Source organism: Stegastes partitus, unplaced genomic scaffold (genome assembly GCF_000690725.1).
Source record: "Stegastes partitus isolate 25-593 unplaced genomic scaffold, Stegastes_partitus-1.0.2 Scaffold29, whole genome shotgun sequence".
NCBI classification, from domain to species: domain Eukaryota; kingdom Metazoa; phylum Chordata; class Actinopteri; family Pomacentridae; genus Stegastes; species Stegastes partitus.
The window spans coordinates 676,073-699,724 of record NW_007577760.1 but is presented as its reverse complement, the minus strand read 5'-3'; the positions used below and the strand labels follow the sequence as shown (position 1 = coordinate 699,724).

Below are 23,652 nucleotides of genomic sequence, written 5' to 3'. Positions count from 1 at the left end.
CTTTTCATTTGAATGTTTAAGCTAATAATAAAAGCAAAACAGCTTGAGAGATCATTGGTTTAAACCGAATGTGTACGTAACACTGTTATACAATATGGAAAAAAACATCCTCTTTTTAGTCTGCTTGCTGGCCTGCTCTCCTACTCTCTAACCTTGGTTAAATTGTTTCACCTACCTCCTCATACTGCTCTGCTACTTTTATAGCAATTTCCTCATCAGTACTCTTTCCTAACTCCCGCCTCTATTTACGCACTGATTAAGAGACCTTACCTCCTCTCCTTGCAAGCTTTGAGTTTGCCATCTGCTTCTCATTCTGGCTAAAACCTCTTTTCCCATCATTAAAACAATGGACACAGATTTAAAAAGTGACTCATCCGGCTCAGAGACTGTGTGTTGTACACCTACAGGCCATATAAGGAGGCCATTTTGAGTATTAAAAGAGCACTGATCCACTTCCCTATTTCCCCTTAAGTATAAATAACTTCCTCCATATTGGTTGCTACTGATGTCACCAATGGGGTATTCTGATTAAAGATTAAAATAAAGAGTCTGGTCCTTAGAGCTATTATTTTAGAAGCAGACAGTACAGAGTGTCTTTACTTCTATCCCGTAGTCTCTGCTGTAGTTCTTATCCCTTAGTCTCTGCTATAGTTCTTTTTAGTGCACTTGATCCATTGATTTACAGGCATGACATGTGGGTGGCAGAGTGAGCATGTGTGTTATTACTCACTGCTAAAACCTGGCTAAATCCTATTTACTGTGCCCCGATGCAATAACAAGGACTACCCTACCCTTTCTAAATGGCACACTGATTTAGGCCATGTATCAGTTTTTTCTAATCTACCCTCTACAGGTACCGCATTAATGATCAACTTTGTGATGTAATGTAATGATCAAAATTTGTCCCCCCTTTTTGAGGAGAAGATTAGTTTAAACACAGGGAGTTAGTGGGCAGGAAAGTGTATCAGGGAAGAAGGAGGGAGAGGGGGAAAGAGAGAGAGAAGCCATAACCACTTTCCCATTAGGCTATTGATTTTTCTCCCTCTCAAGGACACGCTTCAATCCCGGGCCCATGTGTGGACTGTCTGTCAGGAATCTATGGCTAAGCTTTACACAGAAGAGTTGTGTGCGTTGGCCGCCTGTATTTGGCCAGGCCATAAATCTGACTGCAGTCGATATGAGAAAGAGGGATGGGCAAATTGAGACAAGGTCAAAGGCCAGGTAGTTGTGATGAGCGTTGTGTTGGTGTGGCAGCTGTCAGAAAGACAGGCAAGTGGTTGTGATTGTGATTGGCATGAGTGGCTGTGGGCATAAACACTGGGGCAATCAAATACAAACAAACTGAAAGGCACACACAAACACACACGAACTCAGGCAAAGCGTAAATGTTTTACACATGCACAACACTGAGAAGAGGAAAAAAGGGACCACATCAATGAATTCCACTAAAATCCTCTCTCAAATCGCTTAGTGAAATCCTTGGTGACAGCTATTGATTTTTTGGTAGAGTCTAGTTAATTGGACTCAGTACCCTCTAAAAAGTGTGTGGTCCTATATCCTTTTCCTTTGTTCAGCTACACTTAATCATCTTTCCCCATAGCTATAGATTTCTCCTTGACTGTGTTCAAATCCATAGACATCAGGCCTGTGAGGACTGAGGGGAGAGGGAGGCAAAAGTTCACAAGGATCAATAAGTGCTTTATGGTCCAGATCAGATGTGCATGGTAGCCCTTAAAAACCCCAACTACCTCTAAGAGGGCAACAGGAAGGGGAAACACAACAGCTCTTCATCAAAGAGAAATATGGAGCCAATGAAACACTGGTCTAACACAGTTGCTGGTTCCCTGCCTTAACATCTCAATTAGCACCCAGAATCGAGCGGAGGCCTCGTTAAAATTTAAGACAGAAGCCCTCCCCGAGGCCATGTAACCAGTGTGACTCGTCTATTTGTTGCATCTGTATAGACTATACAATCTTAGGCCTGACCTTTAGGCGAAGACAGGCAGGATGCCAGGCATCTTAAAAATGGGTCCTAATGGGTGTAGCCACGCTCCCGTCAATCTAATACAAGGCTTTCTGCTTTAAATAGGCTGCAGGCCAAATGCAACTGTTTATCTGTGAGCATACTGCTGTGTTTGCATTCACAATTCAATTAGATTTGAGGAGTCTTCTGAAACTGAAAAAAAAAACAAACAAAACCCTGCACCACCTACAGGAAAGTAGTGTAGTAGTAGTAGCTGCAAGTAGTAGCAGTTTCAACTAGTAAATGTTGAAGTGTTGATGCAACAAGCAAAGGATGTCATAGCTGCTGTTTTAACACTTTATGTGGCTGTATGGTTTTTGAGGTTATCCAATTTAAATGTCTACCACTTGTTACCAAATAATAAATGCATCAACAACGTCAACCAACTTCCGTCTTTGCTTCTGTCATAATTACTGTGCTTGGTAGACGACTTAGTCTCTTAAACATAAAAAAAATATGATGTGTTGAGGAACTTCCTGAAATGACTTGTTGTTTCACTTGGAGAACAGTGCCCAAAGAACAGATATGAATTATTTATTAAAACTTCAAGTTTTTGGTTGAAATAATCCACACCAAAATCAGAAGTCAATCCACTCTAGTCATTTTCTGGCATTGTTTTCTTTTGGCCTCTGCATCCCACCCCCACTGCTCTTTTTCCTTGGATATCTAAAATCTGGCACTGACAGTGAGAACATCATGAACTCTGTTGTCTTTGCAGTACATAGGAAAAGTCCAGTTATCAAAAGTCTTCCATTTTGCAGGTTGAGAATGTGAAATGGAAAACATATAACACATGCATACTGGGTGCAATTCAAAAATTCAGGGTGAGCAGCGATAAAAAATAAAATACTACCTAATTTAAAATTATTGGTTACGATACCACACACCCTGGACGTTCTGTTCTGTAGGTGTGTCAAGCACCAACTATGACGCATGCTGAATCTCCTCGACTGTGTCAAAACAGCAAGCCTTTAGAGTGAGTTTTATTTTGGGGAAGCGAAAAGTCAAATGTGGCGAGTAGGTTGGGTAGGGAGTGACGATTGAGTCAGTGTGGCCAAAAAACTCACGATTTCAACGGGCTGTGAGCAGGCATGTTGCCATTATGCCTCAGGCACGCTACAGTAGAACCCGACATTAACAGCTTGTCACTGCGGGAGGAATTCGCAGTGCACGACCCCATGAATGTTGAAGAAAACGATAAGCATGCTCTTGGTGCGCTCCTGACCTGTCGCCTCCACTTTGGTCTTAAGAGACTGTAGGCTTTTTCGCTGCAAATTTGGCTGTCTGGGTTGTAGTCGTACACCCAACTCTAATCACCAGTGATGATTCTCGAGATGTCGGAAATCCTCACAGACTTTGAAATAGTGCTACTTTTGCTAAAACGCGTCCTAATGTTGATCATGGCGTACAGAATCCTGACTCATGAGAGTTACTGCTCACACTTGTTGCAACTCTCTGAACACTTTGATCACAATTTGTGCAAACAGCTGCTGGAAAAAGAGAAATATTACAGCAGCAGCAGCATTGATTTTGTATTGACGTATTAAAGTTGCAGAAACAATTACTTTCCTATAGATGGCGCACATGAGCACGTCTACTTATGAGGCTCAAAACTGATAGTTTTCCTGTCAACAACAACAACAACAATGCTGACTGTGCCAAGTTGCATGTTTTTGGTGAGTCATTGCTGCAACTGCATACACATGTATATTGTGTTATATGTTATCGTTTAGAAACTCTTTCTTGGAAATATTTGATTTTAAAGTGAATGTAAGTGGTTCATGTCAATAATGGAGGTCTCACAAGTTCCAGTATAAGTGCAGTTCAGTAACTTTAAAACTAGTTGAACTAATCAATTAAGAATGCTAGTGGCAATGTTTGAACTTTACCAGTCAATCATATCATTGAGTTTTATATGGAAAACTTCATACTAGAAAACTACAACAGATATCATAATTTGGAAAATTTGCTGAATTTCTGTAGGAGTAGGAGTGAAAATAAAGACAGATACTTCAACGCAGTGACGCAATCTTAACACTGTACTTGGGTAAAAGTTGTTGTCTGGCTCTCTATATGTGTAGCGTTGGATACCTTATCCAGTTACCCTGATCTAATAAACTCAGAGTCCAGTTATTGACTCTAGGTCTCCTTTTGTATTGTTCAAATTGCCGTGTATCCCTACCTGTTACTTACATATTATGCTATCATATTTAGTGTGTTCATATCACTCTGTTTATACAGTAACATACTGTGTAATCTTTTTCCATTCTCCATATAACGCTCTTTACAGTTTCTTTTGCACTAATGGTTCGGCGCTAAACTGCATTGTGTTGTTTTAGTGCTTGTAAAATGACAATAAGGTTGAATGTAATCTAATCTTTTGAAACCATTTCAGCGGTATGCTTCATACTATTAAGCCATTAGATTTACATTATGATGTTAACACTTTAAAAAAAAGCTAATTCATGATAAGGATAAATCAGTAAGCAATCAATGTGATGTTGCAGCATCAACAGTTCTCCATTTGTTGTTCTTAGTATTGCTGACATAATGCTTCTGGATCCTGCTGACTCTTGAAAGTAGCTCCATGCTCCACGGAGGATTAATAGAACAGCAGCACAATTATAAAGTCTTCGCGTGTGACAAGGTTATGGTCATATGAAATTGACCTTAAGTGTCCATGAGATATTGCCACTGTACTTCATCAATTAATTACCCCAATCAATTAAACTGAATTATGCAATAACAGAACAGAATGTGCTTAAGATACCATATAACTAGTACTGTAAGTAGTCCATTATAGTGGAGTTGAACACCAGAAGAGGGGCTCAGACAGATGGCTGTGTGAGCACACGTGACTCACCTAATGCTGTTTGCGACTTATCAGCTAGCAGGGAGGAGAGCTGATTGTGTCTCTCAATTATCCTGGCAGATGAAAGTAACGAGCGAAACAATAGATATACCGCCTCGCTAAATGGGCTCTAATGGGAGAGATAGAAAGCGGGGAGGGAAGGATGGGCGAGGATGGAGGAGAAAAAAATCTAACAAGGAGGGGGGTGGCTAGTGTAAAAGAGGGAATGTGGTGAGATTTTATTCTTGTGGACACGTAATTGCTAAATTACTTTTTTCCTTTCATCCTGTGTTTTTGTTTTGTCCACCTTTCATGATGGTGCATTTTTAAGGGCATGTCAGAGTATACTTTTAAGAGATTTGCTAAGCTACTTCACAGAACAAAATTGTTTCTCAAGGCAAAAAAACAAAACAAAAAAAGACCAAAAAAACACCCAAGCATTTTTTCCTCTTTGTGTTTGGAATATTACACAATATGTAATAATAATAATAATAATAATAATAATAATAATAATAATAACTAACCACATAATACAACAGAACACTGACTAGTTTGCCTCTAGTTTTCTGGAGGACTCTTTGTTATAAGGATGGTATTGCAACAAAAGCATTTGCCAAAGCATTTGGCGCTGTAACCCATCCAGTACTAGCGAAATATGAACAAACAAATCTCTTCCACTAAAAACTCGAACTTAATAGCTGTGTGTTGTTTCCAGCTCCTGTACCTACTGACAGTCACTGATGCTTCTTCCATATACTGAACTGTTAACTGTGTGCAAGACAAGAAACAAGCCACTGCACTTTTCCTGCTATTGTCACCCTCAAAATACATATGAGGTCACGGATTTTGTAAATTTGCTGTTAAAGTAATACAAAAGTATAGTACAGTAAGCAATTTGAATGAATGATTTTTGAAATTTCTTATATGTCCCACAACCTCATATTTTAAACGATAAAGAAACATATATTCATTTTCTTTCACTCCATAAAGGCACGTCCTATGAACCTACACTTTTGTGGCCCAGAATGCTAAAACCCAAGCTATATACTGTATTGCATCCAGCATACACCAAGCCAAGACAATACTCACAAACCATCCCACTAAACACAGCTCTAAAAGTTTACTTACAGCACCTTACTCCATCATTTACACCTCATATGCTATGTAAAGTATTTAGTCAGCCAGTCTTCACTTTAGGTGGCACTGAGAAATGTGCTCATCCTGTGTCTGGTCGGCCTCAGAGACAAACTTGGGTCTCCTGAAATATGCCTTGACATTGCACAGTGATGGGGTAAATAAAAAAATAATGGATGAAAAATGGACGCAAGGCTAGAGTGGCAGAGGGGTGAACAGAAGGTGTCCAGGGTTTGTGATAGAGCCAAGACACTAATCAAAACTGTAGAGCACTGGGCATTCAGGCAGTTAAGGTGTATCTGTAAAGTCACTGACCAGACTGGGAAGTGAATGTGTGTCTCATGTGTGCGTTAGACTACTCCCCATGAAAGGCTTGTAGCACAATGTTTGATACAAGCGCGGTCCAGGGGTGAAGCATATTGTTCTAATCTTCAGAATGCACATTATGTAAAACAATAGTAAGGCACTAAACTATTGCTCCTTGTGCTACACTGGCTCTGTGTACAGTGCACTAACCAGTCTCCGACAGGAGCTTGATGGACTCCAGTACACGCTCAGTGTAGACCCCAGGTTCGTAGTTTTCCATCTCAGCGTTAATGATGTGGACCACACGAGCAGCTCGGCCCCGGATAGCTCCAGCAGTTCGGTCAAGAGTGTCCACATCTCCCTCTTGCAGAGCAATTACGCATTTGTTGACATCCTCAAGGATGTGGTTCTCTTGGGAGAGAGGAAAGAATGACAGTGAATGGTACTGGAGGGACCCAAGGCATTCTCTTGTTGGGAGAAATAATTATTGTTTAATGATTGGATTCTTCTCAAAAGAATACATTTTCGTTGTGAATGGAAATCAGTTACGTTTATAATATTGAGTGTCGATGATTACAAGAACTGAATGTGTGTCCCTGAATGTGTAAGTTGTCCTTGCAATACATTTGGTTTATCTAACCAATCTTTTGCCTACTGCAAACATGTTGAAAGATGTACCAATTTCCAGTATTTTAAATAAGTGGGGAATGTTGTGGAAAATATGGAAACAAAATGGAAACAAAACACAACATTTCACAATTCCACCAATACAATGGCCAGTTGTTTTCTGATTATTTTCCCTCTTAACTTCACTGCTTAATTGCTGTGATTGTCTCTGTTTTGCTTCTTTGTTTTTCCAAATGTTGTGATTTCTAATTTGTTGTTAACCAAATGCTGATTTTGTTTTTCACATCGAGCTGCCACAGCAAAAATGCTTTCAGTTTAATGTTAGAAGCTACCTGACACCCACTTCACTTAGTCACAGTGTACGAACTTGGAAGTTTGCAAGTGAGTGAGTGAAATTAAGAACATGTGGCTCATTGTCATTAAGCAGCCCACCTGTAAAGAATTTGTGCATACCTGACACAGAAAGGAAATCGTCCACGGAGGTTATGTCATCCACAGCCTCAGTCAGGATGCGCACTTGCTTCTCCCACTGATCCTTGAAGACGTCCATGTTGTCCTGCGCCACCTTGCTTTGGGGGCGGGCGGCCAGAGTGAGAGCAGCGTTGATAACCTGGCGGAGAAGATGGGTTAAATGTGTAAGCACGAAAAATTTGGGCACATCTATGTGTATGTGAAGTATTTGTGAGGATAAAATTAAGCCTACTACTGTCATTACAGGCTATTTGTGCACAACTGTGAAACACATTTGTATTATCAACACCAGGCATTCCATTAACAACATACGGTATTTTATGTTTAGCGATAAGGCTGGTGTTAGTTAATATTTTTCTCCATGAAAATACTAGCCCCAAGCACTGTCTTTCCTAATAAACACATACGTTTTTAAAAACAGGCCACATATTTAAAATAATATAATTTCTTATATCAGCCAGGTATCAGCTGCGCATTAATACATATTTGATGTTCAATTGAGTATGTATGGTAACAGTACAGCGCTTGTGGGACTGATTCAAATTAAACACCACATTTTCATCTTAATGAAGGATCCTAACCCCAACAGTGTGGCTCAGGCATGTGTTTGAGTCGTTTACCAACAGGAACAGAGATTCACGGCAGAGAATTATGAGCTATATCAGGATTTGACTAGATAGTGATGGTTGTTAATAGACTCAGCTGACTGTTGGATTCGGTCTTTCCATAGAATTTGTTGACATCAAGTGTCATGGTCGCAGGTTGTCATTTGTTATTTTGATTGGCTGTCAGGCTTTGAGAGGGAAGGTTGTATCTAATATGAGCCTGTCAGAGAGCAGATACCAGGAGGAGAGTGGAGTATAAATGCATGACAGTAGTGTGCCGCAGATGAATGCAAAGAGCAATTTTTGATTGAGACCATGATAAATGATAAACACCATCCCTGAAGCATTTTGGTTTATTTTCAGTCTGCATCTATTTGTTAACATAAATGATACACGCGCTGCTTAGTATGCTTCTGGCAATATGAAATGAAGACTGGCCAATGCGTCAAGCGGCTGACACTGTGGGGTGAGTAGCGGGGCTGCAGTGCACAGTAGCTGAGCTCATCAGGAGACCTTTATTCTCTCTCGAGTTTGGCCATGAACGCATTTAGTCTATGCTGTGGCCTGATAGCAGCTGCTGAAAGGATTAGTAAGAAATCTTCTAGACTATATCTGCTGCATTGGAAAAATATAAATGATCACTGACTTTAAATGCGTTGTTGGTAACGTATGTTATGCTAGAAAATAACACAAATGAGTATTGTGCAGAAGGCCGGTGAATGGATTAAACAGATCCACCATTTTTAGGAGCTTAAAGAGAGCGAGGCTATCTTTTCCAAAAGCGGCCATGAGCCTGATCTGTGTGAGATAGAACATTTGGCTTTAAGCCAAAAGAGATCAACACTTTGGAAGATTTAAGAATAATGAAAATAAAGTAGTTCTTTTAAACATGGGTAAACTGTGTCCATATATCCCAATAGTTTATTTATTTAGCAACATCCTGCTGAGATTCTACACATCAACAGACTTGTACTTAAGAACACGCAGTATTAATCATATCACTGCGACAGCTGGCACGCGTACTTTAACCACCAGCAGCATGATTTTTTTTTCCTTCTCCCTGTTCTTTATCACTTCTTGCTTTTTAGATGTAGTTTCAGTGAAATTATTCTGATGTAGGAAAAGCGACAGTATGATGTGGACGCGGCAGTTGCTGAGGATGCGTGCGTTTGTGTGTTTGTATGTGTAAAAATAAGGGACCTGGGTTAACTCTACTCAGAGCAGATGGAAATATCTCTCTTTGTTCCACCTCCTCTTTGTTCCTCCTTCCCTAGTCACAAAGTCTGTGTCTATTATGTTTTTTAATCTGTCTGTGTTGAGCATTGCCAAGAGGTATCAGGAGACGATTCCTCCCCAAATTTTCTTAGTGAGTGGGTCTCAGCAGGTGTACACAGTGGAGCCTGCACATTAGATCCTGAATCTTAAATTCAGCCTCCGTTCTCCGTTTCTTTTCCTCGTTACTATGTTGGGTCCTGTGTGAATAAGGCCTACCGTTAACCTTGGAAACAATTGATCGATTTTAACATCCTCCTTTGCATGCATTCTGAGAAACAGTACTACAAGGTCCTCCTACACATTATTCATAGCTCTTCCTCAGATTCTGCCAACTCTGATTCTTTCTCTGCTTTCACCAGCTATTCCAATTACTAAAAACCCTCTAAAGATATTCCTTTGAGATGAATTTAGAGGAGCTCATAATTACTAAAACATGTTGACTAGGGCTTGTGTAAAGAGTGCTTTATTATGGGATTAAAGTGTTTTTTAAGTCCTCACCTGTGGACATAGGCTGTCAATTTGGGTGGCAGCCATTCGTACCAGCTTCACACCCTCTTCATTGTTGGAGATGGAACAAGCCAGGTTGGCCACCTGAATAAAGCAAGCAGACAAAAAGGCACAATTGTTATAACCTTACACTGGATACTTTATTTACCTTAAGGTCACAAACAGTACAAAGTTGCCACTTTCCCAAGTTTGCAGACTCTGCACTAAGTTCATATTTTTTCAAGTCTTTGGTTATTGCAAATGTTTCTCGTGCCCATACTGGCTGTAAAGGCATTTCTAAATCCTTTCCACTTTAAGTATGGGAGGAACAATTGACAGACTCCGTGCAAAAACGGCTAATAAAGTTTAGTTGAAGGAAATAAGAAGCCAGCAATGAGAGTTAGTCCATTTAAGCGGGTATCTTCCAAAATGACATTACAGAAAACATCTCTTATTTACATCAATTATCTTTTCAGTATAAAACTCCCTGATAGTGTTACCATTCCCTTTACACCTCAGCAAGGCAGCCTTGGAACACAGAGGGAATTTTGCACTAATAGACTACAACTTTGATACATATCCACTTCATTTATGTAATTGCGGCACATACTAGGTTCAGCTGAAGGTTAGAACGCAATTTTGTACAGAACAAGAACAGTGGATTTTGTTCTTTCTCGCTTATATTAGATATTTCACTTGCACTTTTGGACTAGGATTGTCTTTCAGGATCTTTTCAAAGCAAATATGTCCATGAGGAACAGCTACAGCAACCAAAAAATGTTTCATTGTCCGTATTGAAATATAACTGCTGGTATTTGCTGGGGTAAAACAATGTACCAAGGACTGGAGGCTGATCAGTTGTTTGTATTCTTACACATTCTACCACTCTTTGTCTTGTTTTTAACTGCAAGAGCCTGCGTTAAACCAGATGACACAGGTACCATTTTCATTTTTGTGCAGAGCAGATGGTGGTACTCAACTGGCAAATAGATGACAGTAGATGACATACTGCAGATGTTTTGTTTGACCAACAGTTTGTGTGTGGGGACATTATTTTAATTCTTTTGCAGGCACATAATGGTACAGACCTCTAAATTATTACAGTAACATTACTACAAAGGGCATGCGTGTCAAAAATGTTTGCGGCATAGTAAAGTGACATTGAACAGGTTCACTTGCAGCATGATAATTGGATTCATTCACATCCAAAATGGCCAGGTTCACACAATATGTATACAGAAAGCTGAACTCATTAGGTTGACATTTCCAGCATGGCTGTGATGCATGACTAGCATGCCTAAATCATTATGGGGCTTGGTGGTGCAGAGAGGTGTTTTATTGTATAATTAAGGTGCCAGATGGTTTTTATATATGAAACAACCCTTAGTTTGATTTATGCCTGTCTTTATATCAAGGTACAGTTTCTTGAAAACGTATTTCCAACCTGAATCCTTATTGGGGAGACACATACAGTGACTGATATTGGTCTATTTGTTTATTGAAGTACAACCTGTACTAACTAAAATAAACAAGAAAATGGATATTTTCCCAGTTCACAAATTTTAAATAAACTGTCTGTGCTTGGTAGTAACTGAAGATTGTGGGATTCGGTGTCTACATGCTGTATAACATATTAACTGAATTTTAAAAACATGTTTTATGCCAATACATCCTTTATGGCAGCACCACACACAAAGTCTGCAGAAGTCCCAGGTGAAGTCATCAAATTTCTCCACAGTAGCTCTGTCTTTCACGGTTAATTCTCATAACTTCAAACTCTTTATAATTCAATACCATCCCTAAACAAATCAGATTTCAGCATGAGTCCAGGCTTTGAAACTGAGCTAAACAGACACATGCCTGTTGGCAGCAAAAGGTGCCAGTCTGTATTAGCACTTCTAGTACTCACATGTCACTGTTTGAAGCAAACTGAGGTAAATCAAATTTGTGTTCGAGGACTCTTGCTTAGAGCTCTGTCTCTTTACTCATGACAGCAATGAGCACATTGATGGATTACAGTCCTTTATGTGATGCAGGGTGTGTATGTGTTTAAAGCGTGTGTGTGTGTGTGCGTGTGTGTGTGCGTGTGTGTGTGTGTGTGCGCGCATGTGTGTGTGTGTGCGTGTGTGAGGAAGACAGAGTGTGATTGAGAGCCGGCATTCCACATAAATGTGAGAAGCTTTTCGCAGAGGATTTGTTTGAGAAGCACACTTTAGGTTGCCTGCATTCACTTACTGTTCTACCTTATTGAAAATTAAACAGAGAATTTCCTGGAACCTTTATTATGTTGTGACATTTTTTGCAATTTTCTCCTTGTCTTTGCAAAGTACATTGGAAATGAATGAGTCATAGTTTATACAAAATACTCCCCAGAAAAGAAAAAAGGCTGGCCAATTTAAGCCATTAGTGTTAAAAATTCAGTCCGTGTTTCCTTTTACTTCGGTGGACTTGAGCTGGTAGGAGCCTCCTGCTTTTTTGTACTGCTTTTTGACTAAAAGAACACTTGCCATTGTATTAGTGAAAAAATAAAATAAAATAAAATAAAACTCCCCTGTCTTGTCTCCTTTTTTCCTAAATGCCGCATTAATGTGATTGAGCCTCTGTCTTTTTGTGGCGGGATATATTAGTTCTTATACAACTAGGTGTAAGTTTGCAAGCTCAAACTAAAATCGCATTGATATTTTCCCTGACAAAGTGCTTATGTGTCATTTGCGGCATCCCTTTGAAGTAACAGGCTTTCAAAAAGTGGAAAAAGGTGCAGCATTTCTTCCCTTTAGTGCTTTTTTTCTAATTACAGTATAATTGCAGTACCTGACCAACAGAAAGCAAGTCTCTCCTCTCTGTCTTTATTCGCTTACATAGTTTCCTATCTGTAGTTCTGCTAAGCCCTCTGACTGCTGCAGTGGGCCCATGTGAGGCGAAGGGGCAGAGGGCTTTCTGGAGGCTGGAAACATGCCCAACAGGCCCACTCCCACTCCCTCTTACCCAATACACAGAGCTAGGCCAGGGCCAACGCTGCAAAATCCAGCCAAAACTACTAATTGCAATTATCTAAGGAAGCGCTTCTCCTTTGAGGTTTTTTTTTTCTTCCTTTTTTTTTCTGAACAGGGAAGGGAAAAACCAAGACAGAAGGTTTGAGACTACACCGTGCAAGCCTAATGCTGATACGGTCAAGGATGTTGGAACAGAATACGCAATTCAAAGCGGCGTGTGTGTGAGTGTGCGAAAGAGAGAGAAAGGCAGCAACAGAGAGAGCAAGAGAGAGAGAGAAGTGACAGAGAGAGCAAGAGAGAGAGAAAGAGAGAAAGAGAGAGAGAGATCCCTGCCGAATGCCCATTCTTCATTTTAGCCTCGAACAAAGAACTATCGATTTTGTCCTTTTGCTCTGCCCTGGATAATCACTTCAATTCTAATTTGATGAAGGTTTCCATGGTAGTTGCAGAGATGGGCATTCTCATGTATGCTATCTAAATCACCTAAATTGAGCTGAATAACTGGAAATAGTTCAATAGTGTCATTCTTTTTTTCATTATTTTAGACAGGGGGATGTCACAGAGGACTTCAGATCTATTGTCAGGAAACAGCGATGATTGTAACACATTAAATAACAGTCTTAGCAGCCTCTCTCTATTGCTGTTTAGCAATGACTGCAGAGGATGCACATAATCAGTTCATCTCCATGTAATCTCATGAATCTTCTCTTTGTTGTACCTCCTTCCGCATAAAAGTTTTTGACAAATTACTTTTTTTATTCCCCCCCTTTTAAAGCTTTGATCATGCTAGATAAAGCAAAGGCTTTTCACAGAGTGGCTATGCCAAAAAGGAGGAAAGCTGAGCCAGAAGACTACTTGCTTCACTAAGGATGGTCAGTGCCCCGCTAAACATTTCCATTTCTACAACCATTTCCAGCAGCTGCACCACGCAAATTACCCTTCCAGTTACTAACTCTGAAGAATGACGAACAGAGCTGGTGTCAGCCAAGGTGCTGGACACAACAGCTTCGCCTGAGGAAGAAGCAGGAAGCAGGCTTGAAAAAGAGAAGAATGACAGCGGAGGAAGCAATCGGGAGGGGATAGCTTTTTAAGTTACTGTATGTGATGTAAGACGTGTAGGATATCTCTGAGCGAGAGAACAGCTTAATGCATGATGCATCCTAGACAAACCGCTCATACGCTCCAAGGACACTTTCTTAGAGCCATAAATTTGGTAAGAAACCACTTGGGCCACTGAGAGCAGATACACCAAGAAAGACTTCAATTCACCTTCATCTGCTCCTCACACGAAACAATGAACAACACAGAGATTTACAATTAAAAAGACAGTAGTTAGATATCTGGAAAAAGAAAAAAAAAGAGAAAAATTTTAAAAGTCTAGAATTTGGAAATATACAGCCTCCTGCAGCTGTTTCCTCTACCCTCTCTGTTCAAAGACCCTCCCACGAGATGAACAAGTGCTTGAAACACACAAAGGGAGTCAGGCTCAATATTCATTTGTGACTTACTTTTGTGCCCAAATCCTCATCAAGTAGTCAAGATTTACACTTGAACTACAAACTCATGTATAACCGCCCAGGTTTTGTGGGGGTCATGTCCCTCAAAAACAAGAAAACATCAATCCGTCCCCCCGATATACTGTTGAACTAATGTTAAATATGTCCTCCTTTTATGAGCCATGTCGGCTGATCTGCCCGTCGTTATTTCATATTCATTTTCAATATATTGCCATTTGTTAGGAAAACATAAGTGTGTGACACTCCCTTCCAATTATACACTTGGTTGCACTTATGAAGCAACAATAAACACAACAGCTGTGAGAGCAGCATCAAAGCTTTGGGACCATCCTGTAGATACTGTAGGCAATCACTGATGCCTTGCCCTGAATATTTACAATACAGCCCCTTCTCTGGTCCTCTAAACTAATGCAACAGAAAGGAACTTAGCATGAATGTTGAAGAGAGAAGAGAATATGTTGTTGTACGTCACAAGATTCATACAGCCCACAGATATATTACAGGGAGCAATTTTCCATGTTTCATGCTTTTGTTGACATTTCTGCATAGAAATTGGTCCAGAATTTAAACTGCAGAGTTAAAAAAGCCTCAGTTTGCAAGGCTTTAGTCAGCAGAGGTACACACAAACAGAGCTCTGCAACATCACAAATGGACTTTTATGTATTTTGCTCATTTTACTTCTCCCTCCTGTTGTAGACTATCTACTACATCTTTGTATAGCGCATCTATTAAACTTCTTATAAAATACAGTATATCATCTTGGTAAACCTGAACACATCATCAGTGACGTTTTCAGTGGTCATCTGGTGTTTCTAGTGTTTTCACCCAGCAAGGGTAGACTGAGATCGACTAACTTAGGAGTGCCACGCCACCTGCACCTACTACTACAGAACATGCCTTCGCCCTAAGTCAGCTGGAATAGGCTCCAGCCCCCCCGCGACCCTAGTGAGGATTAAGCGGTGTATAGATAATGGATGGATGGAAGGATACCACAATACAAACTTGTCAGTTAAAAGCCATGAATGTGACTCAGGAAGACCACTGGCTGCGTTTCAGATTCTTTCGTTTGCCTTTAATAAATACCTACAGCAGCACACAACAGCAGAAACAGCTTATTTAAATTTGACAGATGTGTGCATTTAAGAGTGTGGCGGCAGATTCATTGACACAGGATTTGATGGTGTGTGTCTACACATCTGATACGTCAGCTGTTTTGTACTTAAGATTAAAACAAGTCTGTCGTGTGCAAAATTACATTGCAGTGTTTCATTAATAACAATATGTGTAACAGGTAAGTACGGATTTTTTTCCCCAACTATACCAAAAAGTATTGCCTAACCCAGCTTTATCGCCCTCCTGGAGGAAGCAAGAGATGAGCCAACTTCTCAAGGAGCTGATAAGGGCTCAGAGTGGCAGTTCTGAGGCTTCACAGACCTCGACACAGCAGGGGAATAGCTTCACTTGCCCTGACTGAAATGTCCCCTCCAGGCCCTCACTTCACCACACACATGGAAGTCTATACAATGAGTTTAGCAGTGTCAAGCTCAGATTACGGAAATCTAACATCACTTGAGTGATGACCCAAACCTGGATTTAATAATCTTAGCCACTCTGTCATCCTGCAGGACCAGTATTGGACAAAACACCTTGGATCTGAGTGTGTGTGCAGGACGTGCACACAGACACGCACACACGCTCACACACAAGACACACTCAGAAGAAACACAAAAACACCTCTATCTTCTCCTTTTGTCTGCTCAGAAACAGACTTTCATCTGAAGCATACATCCTCCTAAAATCTTCTTTTTCTTGTTGTTTAAATCTGTATATGCTTGTGTTCTCTGTTATACTACATGATTCCCTCAGTATATGCATGCTAAAATCATTATGTATTATTCCAGTGGCCATTAGAGAACACATATCATGTTTAATCTCATTTTAATTACCTGGACTGAAACCCCTACATCTTAATTAACTGCAGTTTTTCAATAACCAGATGTTTATTTTTAGGAACAATCTTAAACTTACTTTGCTTGTGAATGCTCATAGACAGTGCACCGAGAAAGAGAGAGAGAGAGAGAGAGAGAGGGCTGGAACCTGAGCACCAGGCATGGTGATGATCTGTCATTGGTTAGATCCACCAAAGGTTTCTCCATAAAAGATCGTGACTAGGCAAGACTTTGGCATTAAACTGTTCCTTGGCAAATTTGTCCATCCTGTCTCTGCATTCGTCAACCTCCGCCAACCAGCAGATCTTCACAGCCACATCCTGCTGCTGCATCACTCTCCCTCCTTCACCTGACATTGTCATACTGACTGACTAGCTATTACCAAGGCTCTGCAAGTAGCACTTTCTTTCTGCTTACCAGGTGAATTTAGCAATGGGTTTTTTCATTTGAATGTGATTCTAAATTAACCACCGGCTGTACAAACTGCTTCCACGGCCCTCATTTGATGCTTATTTACTTATGAGTTTGCTTGCTTGTACATCTTCACTGCAAAACTTTAGTCCTGCATTTATTCATTGTTATTTTATCATTGCAAGTGTAGTTAGCATTGTGTCATGGTTAGGTTATTGTTTATTAGAAGCAGTGTTTTGTAGACTGTTACCGTCTTTCATTTCACTTTAAATGTTTTGCTACCTTCCTTCAACTTGATACCCTTTAAGAGTAATTTGTATATGATGAACACTTCTGACTATTGACCAAGAGAAACGCCTTGTCTGTCGTGTTTTACTGATGCTGAAATTAAGTCACTGTTCGAGTCGTTAAAGTGGTCCTGCTTAATATTTTTGATTAACGTCATATTTTCCTGAATTAGGCTAATTTCCCTACGGATGGAGGCACTTTGTTTTATTAAAAGTCTGCTATCTGGCTGTTTACTTGTTGTGGGGATGGTGTTCGTGAGCGGTCCATTAACCGAGGCTAAAGGGTTGTGTGTGTTTTTTCTCTTTCAAATGCACAAAACCACCAGAATCTCTCGCTGCTTTTTCTGCATTCCTACCACTTATGTACACACATGAGCACTAACATACACACACACTCTCTCTCTCCCTCTCTCTCTCTCTCTCTCACACACACACACAGTAAATAAATCAGTCTGTCAACATAGATGGAGCAGAACACGAAACGGGGGAATACAGTATGCAGACTGTGAAACAATTACAGGCCTGCCCTCACAGGAGTACTTCTATTTGTTTTAGTCTCAAGCTGTCAGCTCCCAGAGGTGATGACTGTACATACACTGTATGGACCAGAGGTGACAGAAACAGGTTAAGGTGCATGACATTTGGTAACACAGGCTGTCAAGGCTGTGTGAGGTTCAAGTCCACGGGGGATATCAAGCACCAGGAGTTGACGACCTGCTGTGACTGACTACAAACCACGCCTTTGAAAATCAATCCCTATTAAGGAGTGAAGTGCATATTGCCTGAGGAAGAATGCCCACCGGGCTTGCAACAACATCAAAGGGAATGCCAGAACTTGCGGCACATTAAACAAGAAAACTGTGAAATAACAAGAACAAACGCAATAGATTTTTAAGCATGTTCAGCATTATAATGGTTGTGATGTCTGCTCTACACTTGGATCTTGTTCCAATGAAGGAAATTCTTTGGTAGAGTTCTAATTTTTCAGAACAACAAATCTGAAATCAAAACCGGTTGAAGAAAAATGTATTCATTGAGTGACATTAGTGTGTTTATTTGTGTGTGTATGTGTGACATAAGTGACATAAACAGGTAGTTTTCTTTTGATTAAATAACATTACATATTTAAAAGTGAAAAACATATTTTAAAAAAATGATATAAAAAGATATAATCAGTCTGTCCATTGTCATTCTGTATGGTGAGGATGCAACGTGATCTGCGAGTCACTTTGATTAAAGATTGCTGTTTAATTTCTCCCTCTGCTACCTTTTTGTGTCTCTCTACCCATCCTCAACTGAAAGACAAAGTGGACCTAAATTGCGAGTGACTCTAATGCACTTAGGAGTTCTCTCTGCACTTCCTAACTCAGAATGGAAATGAGCTTAAGTCACTGTTTACTAAGTGACAAGTCCACTAATATGTGGCCGACTGGGATACAATCCTACCCTCCTCCACAAACTCTCTCCCTGCAGACCACTGCTTTAACATGCAAGTGCAGTTGCCTGCACAAATGCAAGCACATACACAAAAGCAAAGAGCACCTCTTCCTATTTTCTGATGCTAAATCTTTGCGATAAAAGTGGCTGCTTTATAACGGTCCAGGACAGTAAGGTTCATCCACGAGTGAACAATCAGGAGTGCACCTCTGAGTTAGATCTAGTGGATCAAAAATATGGTGGGATTTAGGATCATTTTTGTCACTCTGTTAACTTTCAACAAATAGGAGAATAAAATGTGTAAGATGCCATTACTGATTAATAACAAGAAAGAAATCTTACAAGGCCATCTCTATGTGGAGAAATATGAAGATGCCTATACAAAGATTTCTATTACCAGTGCTCAGAAACAGTTCAAAAAAAGCTCAAGTAGAAATAAAGGAAATACAACAATGTGAATATAAAACCACATGACATTTATTACGTTAAGATGAAAAAAAAAACAAAAAACTGCAACAACAACAAGAACAACAACAAATAGGCTCCCATTTCTATTTGTTATTGCAAGAATACATTGCATTCATCTTATGTTCTGTGTTGCTAAATTGTATCTGACCAAGGTTAAGACACCTTGATAGCAACATGGAAGTTCAGTGACCCGATTCTATACGGTCAATGAATCCCTAACAAAGCTGATACTAGGTCAGCTCCAGCAATTGTACACATCCCCCTTTGAGCAAACCTTTGCAACAGAAACATGTACAGGTGCGTGCGACTGAAGTGGAGATGTACACTGGGGGATGACAGGAGTCAGATGGAAATGAGACAGTCCACTCTTTAGTACACTGGTTATAGTTACACGACAGGACTTTCTTTCTCTGAAAAATTACTTCCACATTAATTACCCTGTAATGTGTTTAATGCTGCTCCTCAGTGTGCTAGACGATTAAGCTTGTCTTTTGACAGCACTACTTTTAATAGAGTGCTGCTGTGTTCGGTTTCTGTCCTCCTATTTGTGTTCACTGAGACAAGCATTCAGAGTAAAGACCCCCTCTGATGAAAATCAAGCTTTTAACCTTGTTGATGTGTCCATGTGGGCTTTTTTTTTTTTTAGCAAGCTAGAAGATAAGTCATAAGAGAAATAAGCAGTCAATGCCAGGGTTGAGAATTTCCATCTTACAGTCTACTGATTAGGATCAAAGTAATAAACCCGAGGACTGAATCCTGTCAAATTGTGTGTGGGGCTTTCCGCATCATTGAAAAAGAATGTCAGAATTACTCCAACATAATAACTTGCTTTTGTGTTACGCAGTGTAGTTTTAAGTGTTTAAGCAGAGGCGAGGGTGAGCTTATATGTTCAGGCTGCAGACAAGTGGCAAAGGTGTGGGTGTAACTAGAGAAGAGGATCAATTTGCATATATCTATGCAGACTACAAGAGGCAAAGGTGCAGAGTTACATGTAAGTCTTTTAAAGGCATGAAAGAATTGTTTTTATGGGGAAAAAAAAGTATAAATATGCCATTTTAATGAGCAGAGATACAATTTTAGAGGTTTAATCAATGCCAAGAGAGAAACTTTGATGTTTGGTCCTTTTATTTCATGATCAATACTGTCTGCAGTGTGTGTAGATCAAGTATTCATAAGCTTTTAATAAGAAAAGAAATAAACATTTAGAAATTCTCTTTATCCGAATGTAGGCATGATTTTTGACAATGCGTTAAGTCAGAAATCACTCAATTCTCAGTTTAACCAATCGTTTTGCTAAAGTACTTGCAGTATCAACCCTCTCTATGACTTTGATATTGTACTTACAAACCTGGAAGTTCTTTTATAAAATGTGGCTGCATCATGCACTTTAAAATAAAAATGAACAAACCCTCTGTGACATCACATGGTGTGGTCGCTCAAGCTGTTGCCATCTAGGCAGTGCTTGACTCTCCCTAACTCCTGGTTAACCAAAGAATGACCAAAGAGGTGGAGCATGGATGAAACTAGTGGAACTGAGATGGGCCTTGCAGACATCTCTGGGCCATAGGCTGTCCTCTAACGGTACTGATCTGTCGCTCATAACAGTCATGTCCTCACTTATTCATATCTTTAAGCCTAAATACAATTTAACCAGGTGAGTTCTTTAAAAATTAGTTATCATGAAAAAGGAAATTAGCATTAGAGACCAGCATTGTTTTTTGTATCAGGCTGTAAACACTCAGCTGTCAAGTGGGGCATTCGAATGCTGGTGTCTATAGGATTGACTCACTTTGGAGCTGGCCTCAAGTGGACATGCAAGGAACTGCCATTGATGGCACTTTCGTGTCGGCTTTATTTTTAGGAGGTTGCTGCTGGGGCTACACATCCGGACCCTAGATATATGTGTCTGGCATTTCTGTCACTTTGAAATGTATAAAACTGAGTGTTCAAAACTCTGATGTCCCAAAATAAAAAATTCAGTTCAGTTATTAATATGACAACTCCAGGAACTGAATGACAATTTCTTTCGAACACCTTGAGCTTGACTATTGCTGGAAAGCAAACATTGGCTCTATCTCCTCTGACATGCTGAGACACTAGTAGGAGCTAATGGGAACTTTTACTTAGAAAGAACCAATATAAACAGGGACAAGAATTTACCATGTTAGTTTTGACCTTTTCATATTTACCAAGAAAACTAAATTACAGTTCAACAGTGTTTACTTCTCTTTTCATTTTTGTTTAGTTTCTTTTTTTCTTCCTCTGTCCCTTCTTTCTTTTCTTGTGAGTCTATATGATTTTGAATCAAAGCTGTGGTCAAATCCTGCAGAAAACAGAACAGCCTTCACAATCACATCACAGTCTCCTTGACAACCATGACTGAGCTTGCATGAAAGGCTGACAGTGTGATTTACAGTGGTCGTTTCTCTGGAGCCGCAGCTGAGGTTTGGGCACTCCTGCTAAGACTATTGCTGGCTTCTCGATAAATATGATAATTTGGTGCTGGCAGTGAGAGGTTAGAATCGTACCTGAGCCAATACTGGCAGTGAGTGACAACACAGTTAAGACACATGCACATGGTCACAGATGTACACACACACACACACACACACACACACACACACACACACGGCAGTAAAAAGGTGAGTGGAGGCACCTGATGTAATACAAAAGAAGATGCTGGCAATCGGTTTGCAGCAGTCTGTATTTGCTTGTTCACGCTTTTTATCGAGCTATACGTCAGGAAGCCGTACTTCTCTAGTGACCACATACACAGAGGCTTCAAAATGGGATTTATTTACATTGAAATTTGAATACTTAAATGAAGAAGGGAATAGGAAGAGAGAACGGGCACCTAGAGATAAATATCCACAATATAAAATTTTATTGAGCTCAACAAGGGACACAGAGAGGTAATTGAAAGCAATATAAACAAATCAAATCACGTGTTCGCACATGTTGTAGATGAGTGCCTTACTGTACAGCGTCAGTCCTGTATATTGGATTATCTTGTTCACATTGCTGTGAATGACAGGGCATTAAAGAAAGAAGGGAGAGGAGAACTAATGGCTGACTCACTTTGCCTTAGGCAGAGGGCAGCTATTCACACTTCCTATTGGCCTTAGCGCCTTGTTGCTTTGCGGTGCTTGAGTCTTGAGGAGCAGAGGCAGGATAGACTGATCTCTCTTCATTTTGCTACGAGCTCTCAGGGATGGGAAAGGAGGGTGGTCAGCACCACCTATATACAGTGAGAAAGTTGTGTCTCCTAGGTAGGTGGTACCGTAGTTTGTTCAGCTTACGACATCTCTTGCCTTTCTGCTCAAACTGGCACTGTAGCCACAGGGGCAAGACTCATCTCACAGGTCCTCTCCAACCCAATCCCACACCCCCCTCCCCCCCACTCCCTCCCCCCCTGCCTAAAAGGAAAAAAAAAAAAAATCACAGCTAGGGCTGTTTCAACTGAAGTATTGATTTCTCTTTGCTTTCTCTCTCTCCCTCCCACCCTCCCTTTCTAGGAGTGCTAGCCAAGCAGTCGGGCTTGGCACCAAAACATAATTATGAAAATGGACCTCTGGGTTGTTTCGTTTAATCTATCTGTACATTCCACAGTCCCTCTGCAACAGAAGCTATTTAAAAACTGTTTCAGGGGAATTGAAATGTTTAACCCACTGTACTGTAAAGAATGGTATACTTATTGGTGGCATGACATTGGTAGCTGTCTAAATTAACTATAACAGATGCATCACCACTTTTAGGCAAAATTATTAGGAAATACCTAAACTGTTAAGACTGATGTTGTGTAGTGTGAACAGACCGGCAGACATCGAACGACCAAGGCAGAGTGAGATTTAAGTGCTCAGTAGTTTCTGTCCAGCGCTGGCACCCATGACAAAGCGCTCAGACTCAGACAGCAATTGCTGCTCTCAACAACTTACTTCAATGGCCAGTGAAACCCAAATGACACTGCCAAAATAGGTCCCATTCTTGAGACATTAAACTCTTTGGTGCACACGTGAGATACAGTAGCTGCAGAACCAAAAGGACTTCCTAGCCCAAGAAAGTAGCACTTTCTGTTTCTGTGTTTCAGAGTGTTTCTACACTGGTTGAATATTGATTATTCTGAAAAACAGATTATTAGGTGAGACTTGTTGTCTAAACAGCAGTCGTGCAAGCTGTGATTTATCTAAAAGCTTTGTTACCGAGCATGTCTGTGATGTTATGTTTTGAATAATTTATACTCCCTTAGTCCCAGTTCTTTCAAAGATTGGGAAATTAGCACCCTATTTCACACAGGACTGGATTCCCAGCTGATCCAAAGGATCTATAACACCATATTCCAATCTCAGACAAAATGTGAACACAGCAAGACCTTGACATTTCTCCACATCACATCCCTCTGCCGTCTCACATCTATCTAAGGCACAAGAAAAGCATGATTAGTCCTGTTGGATAATAGATGCACACAGTGGGAAAGGTCAGCGGTTGTCAGTCCTTAATGCCTCAACCTTTAAATTGGGGGATGGGCAAAGAGACATGAAATAAAAAAATAAATAAATAAAAAAATGAATAAGGATAGCAGTTGGTAACACTGATCATTTCCAAGGATCAATAATTACTCATTCTATATCATGCACGGGTAAAGCATGACAGTCACCACAGCTCAGGGGCAAGAGGAACTGTTTCTATCTTTCCATCATATGACAAAATAATGAAGGAAATGTCGTCTGTGAATGCAGAAATTTAGACTTTAATACAAAATTTAAAAAAAGAAAAGACAAACGTGAGTAATTTTATCAGCATCACCTAATTTTG

At 40.2% G+C, this 23,652-nt stretch overlaps 1 protein-coding gene across 1 annotated transcript in view; it reads right to left on the bottom strand.

The window, feature by feature from the left end:
* The window catches only part of ctnna2 (catenin (cadherin-associated protein), alpha 2), a 322,230-nt gene that overhangs the window by 30,625 nt on the left and 267,953 nt on the right, over positions 1–23,652 (bottom strand). Inside the window, exons 10-12 of the mRNA XM_008298545.1 lie at positions 9,791–9,883; positions 7,395–7,551; positions 6,525–6,725 (exon numbers count right to left, since the gene is read on the bottom strand). Of these exons, the coding sequence (XP_008296767.1) occupies positions 6,525–6,725; positions 7,395–7,551; positions 9,791–9,883 (451 nt within the window). The remainder of the gene's footprint in view (positions 1–6,524; positions 6,726–7,394; positions 7,552–9,790; positions 9,884–23,652) is intronic.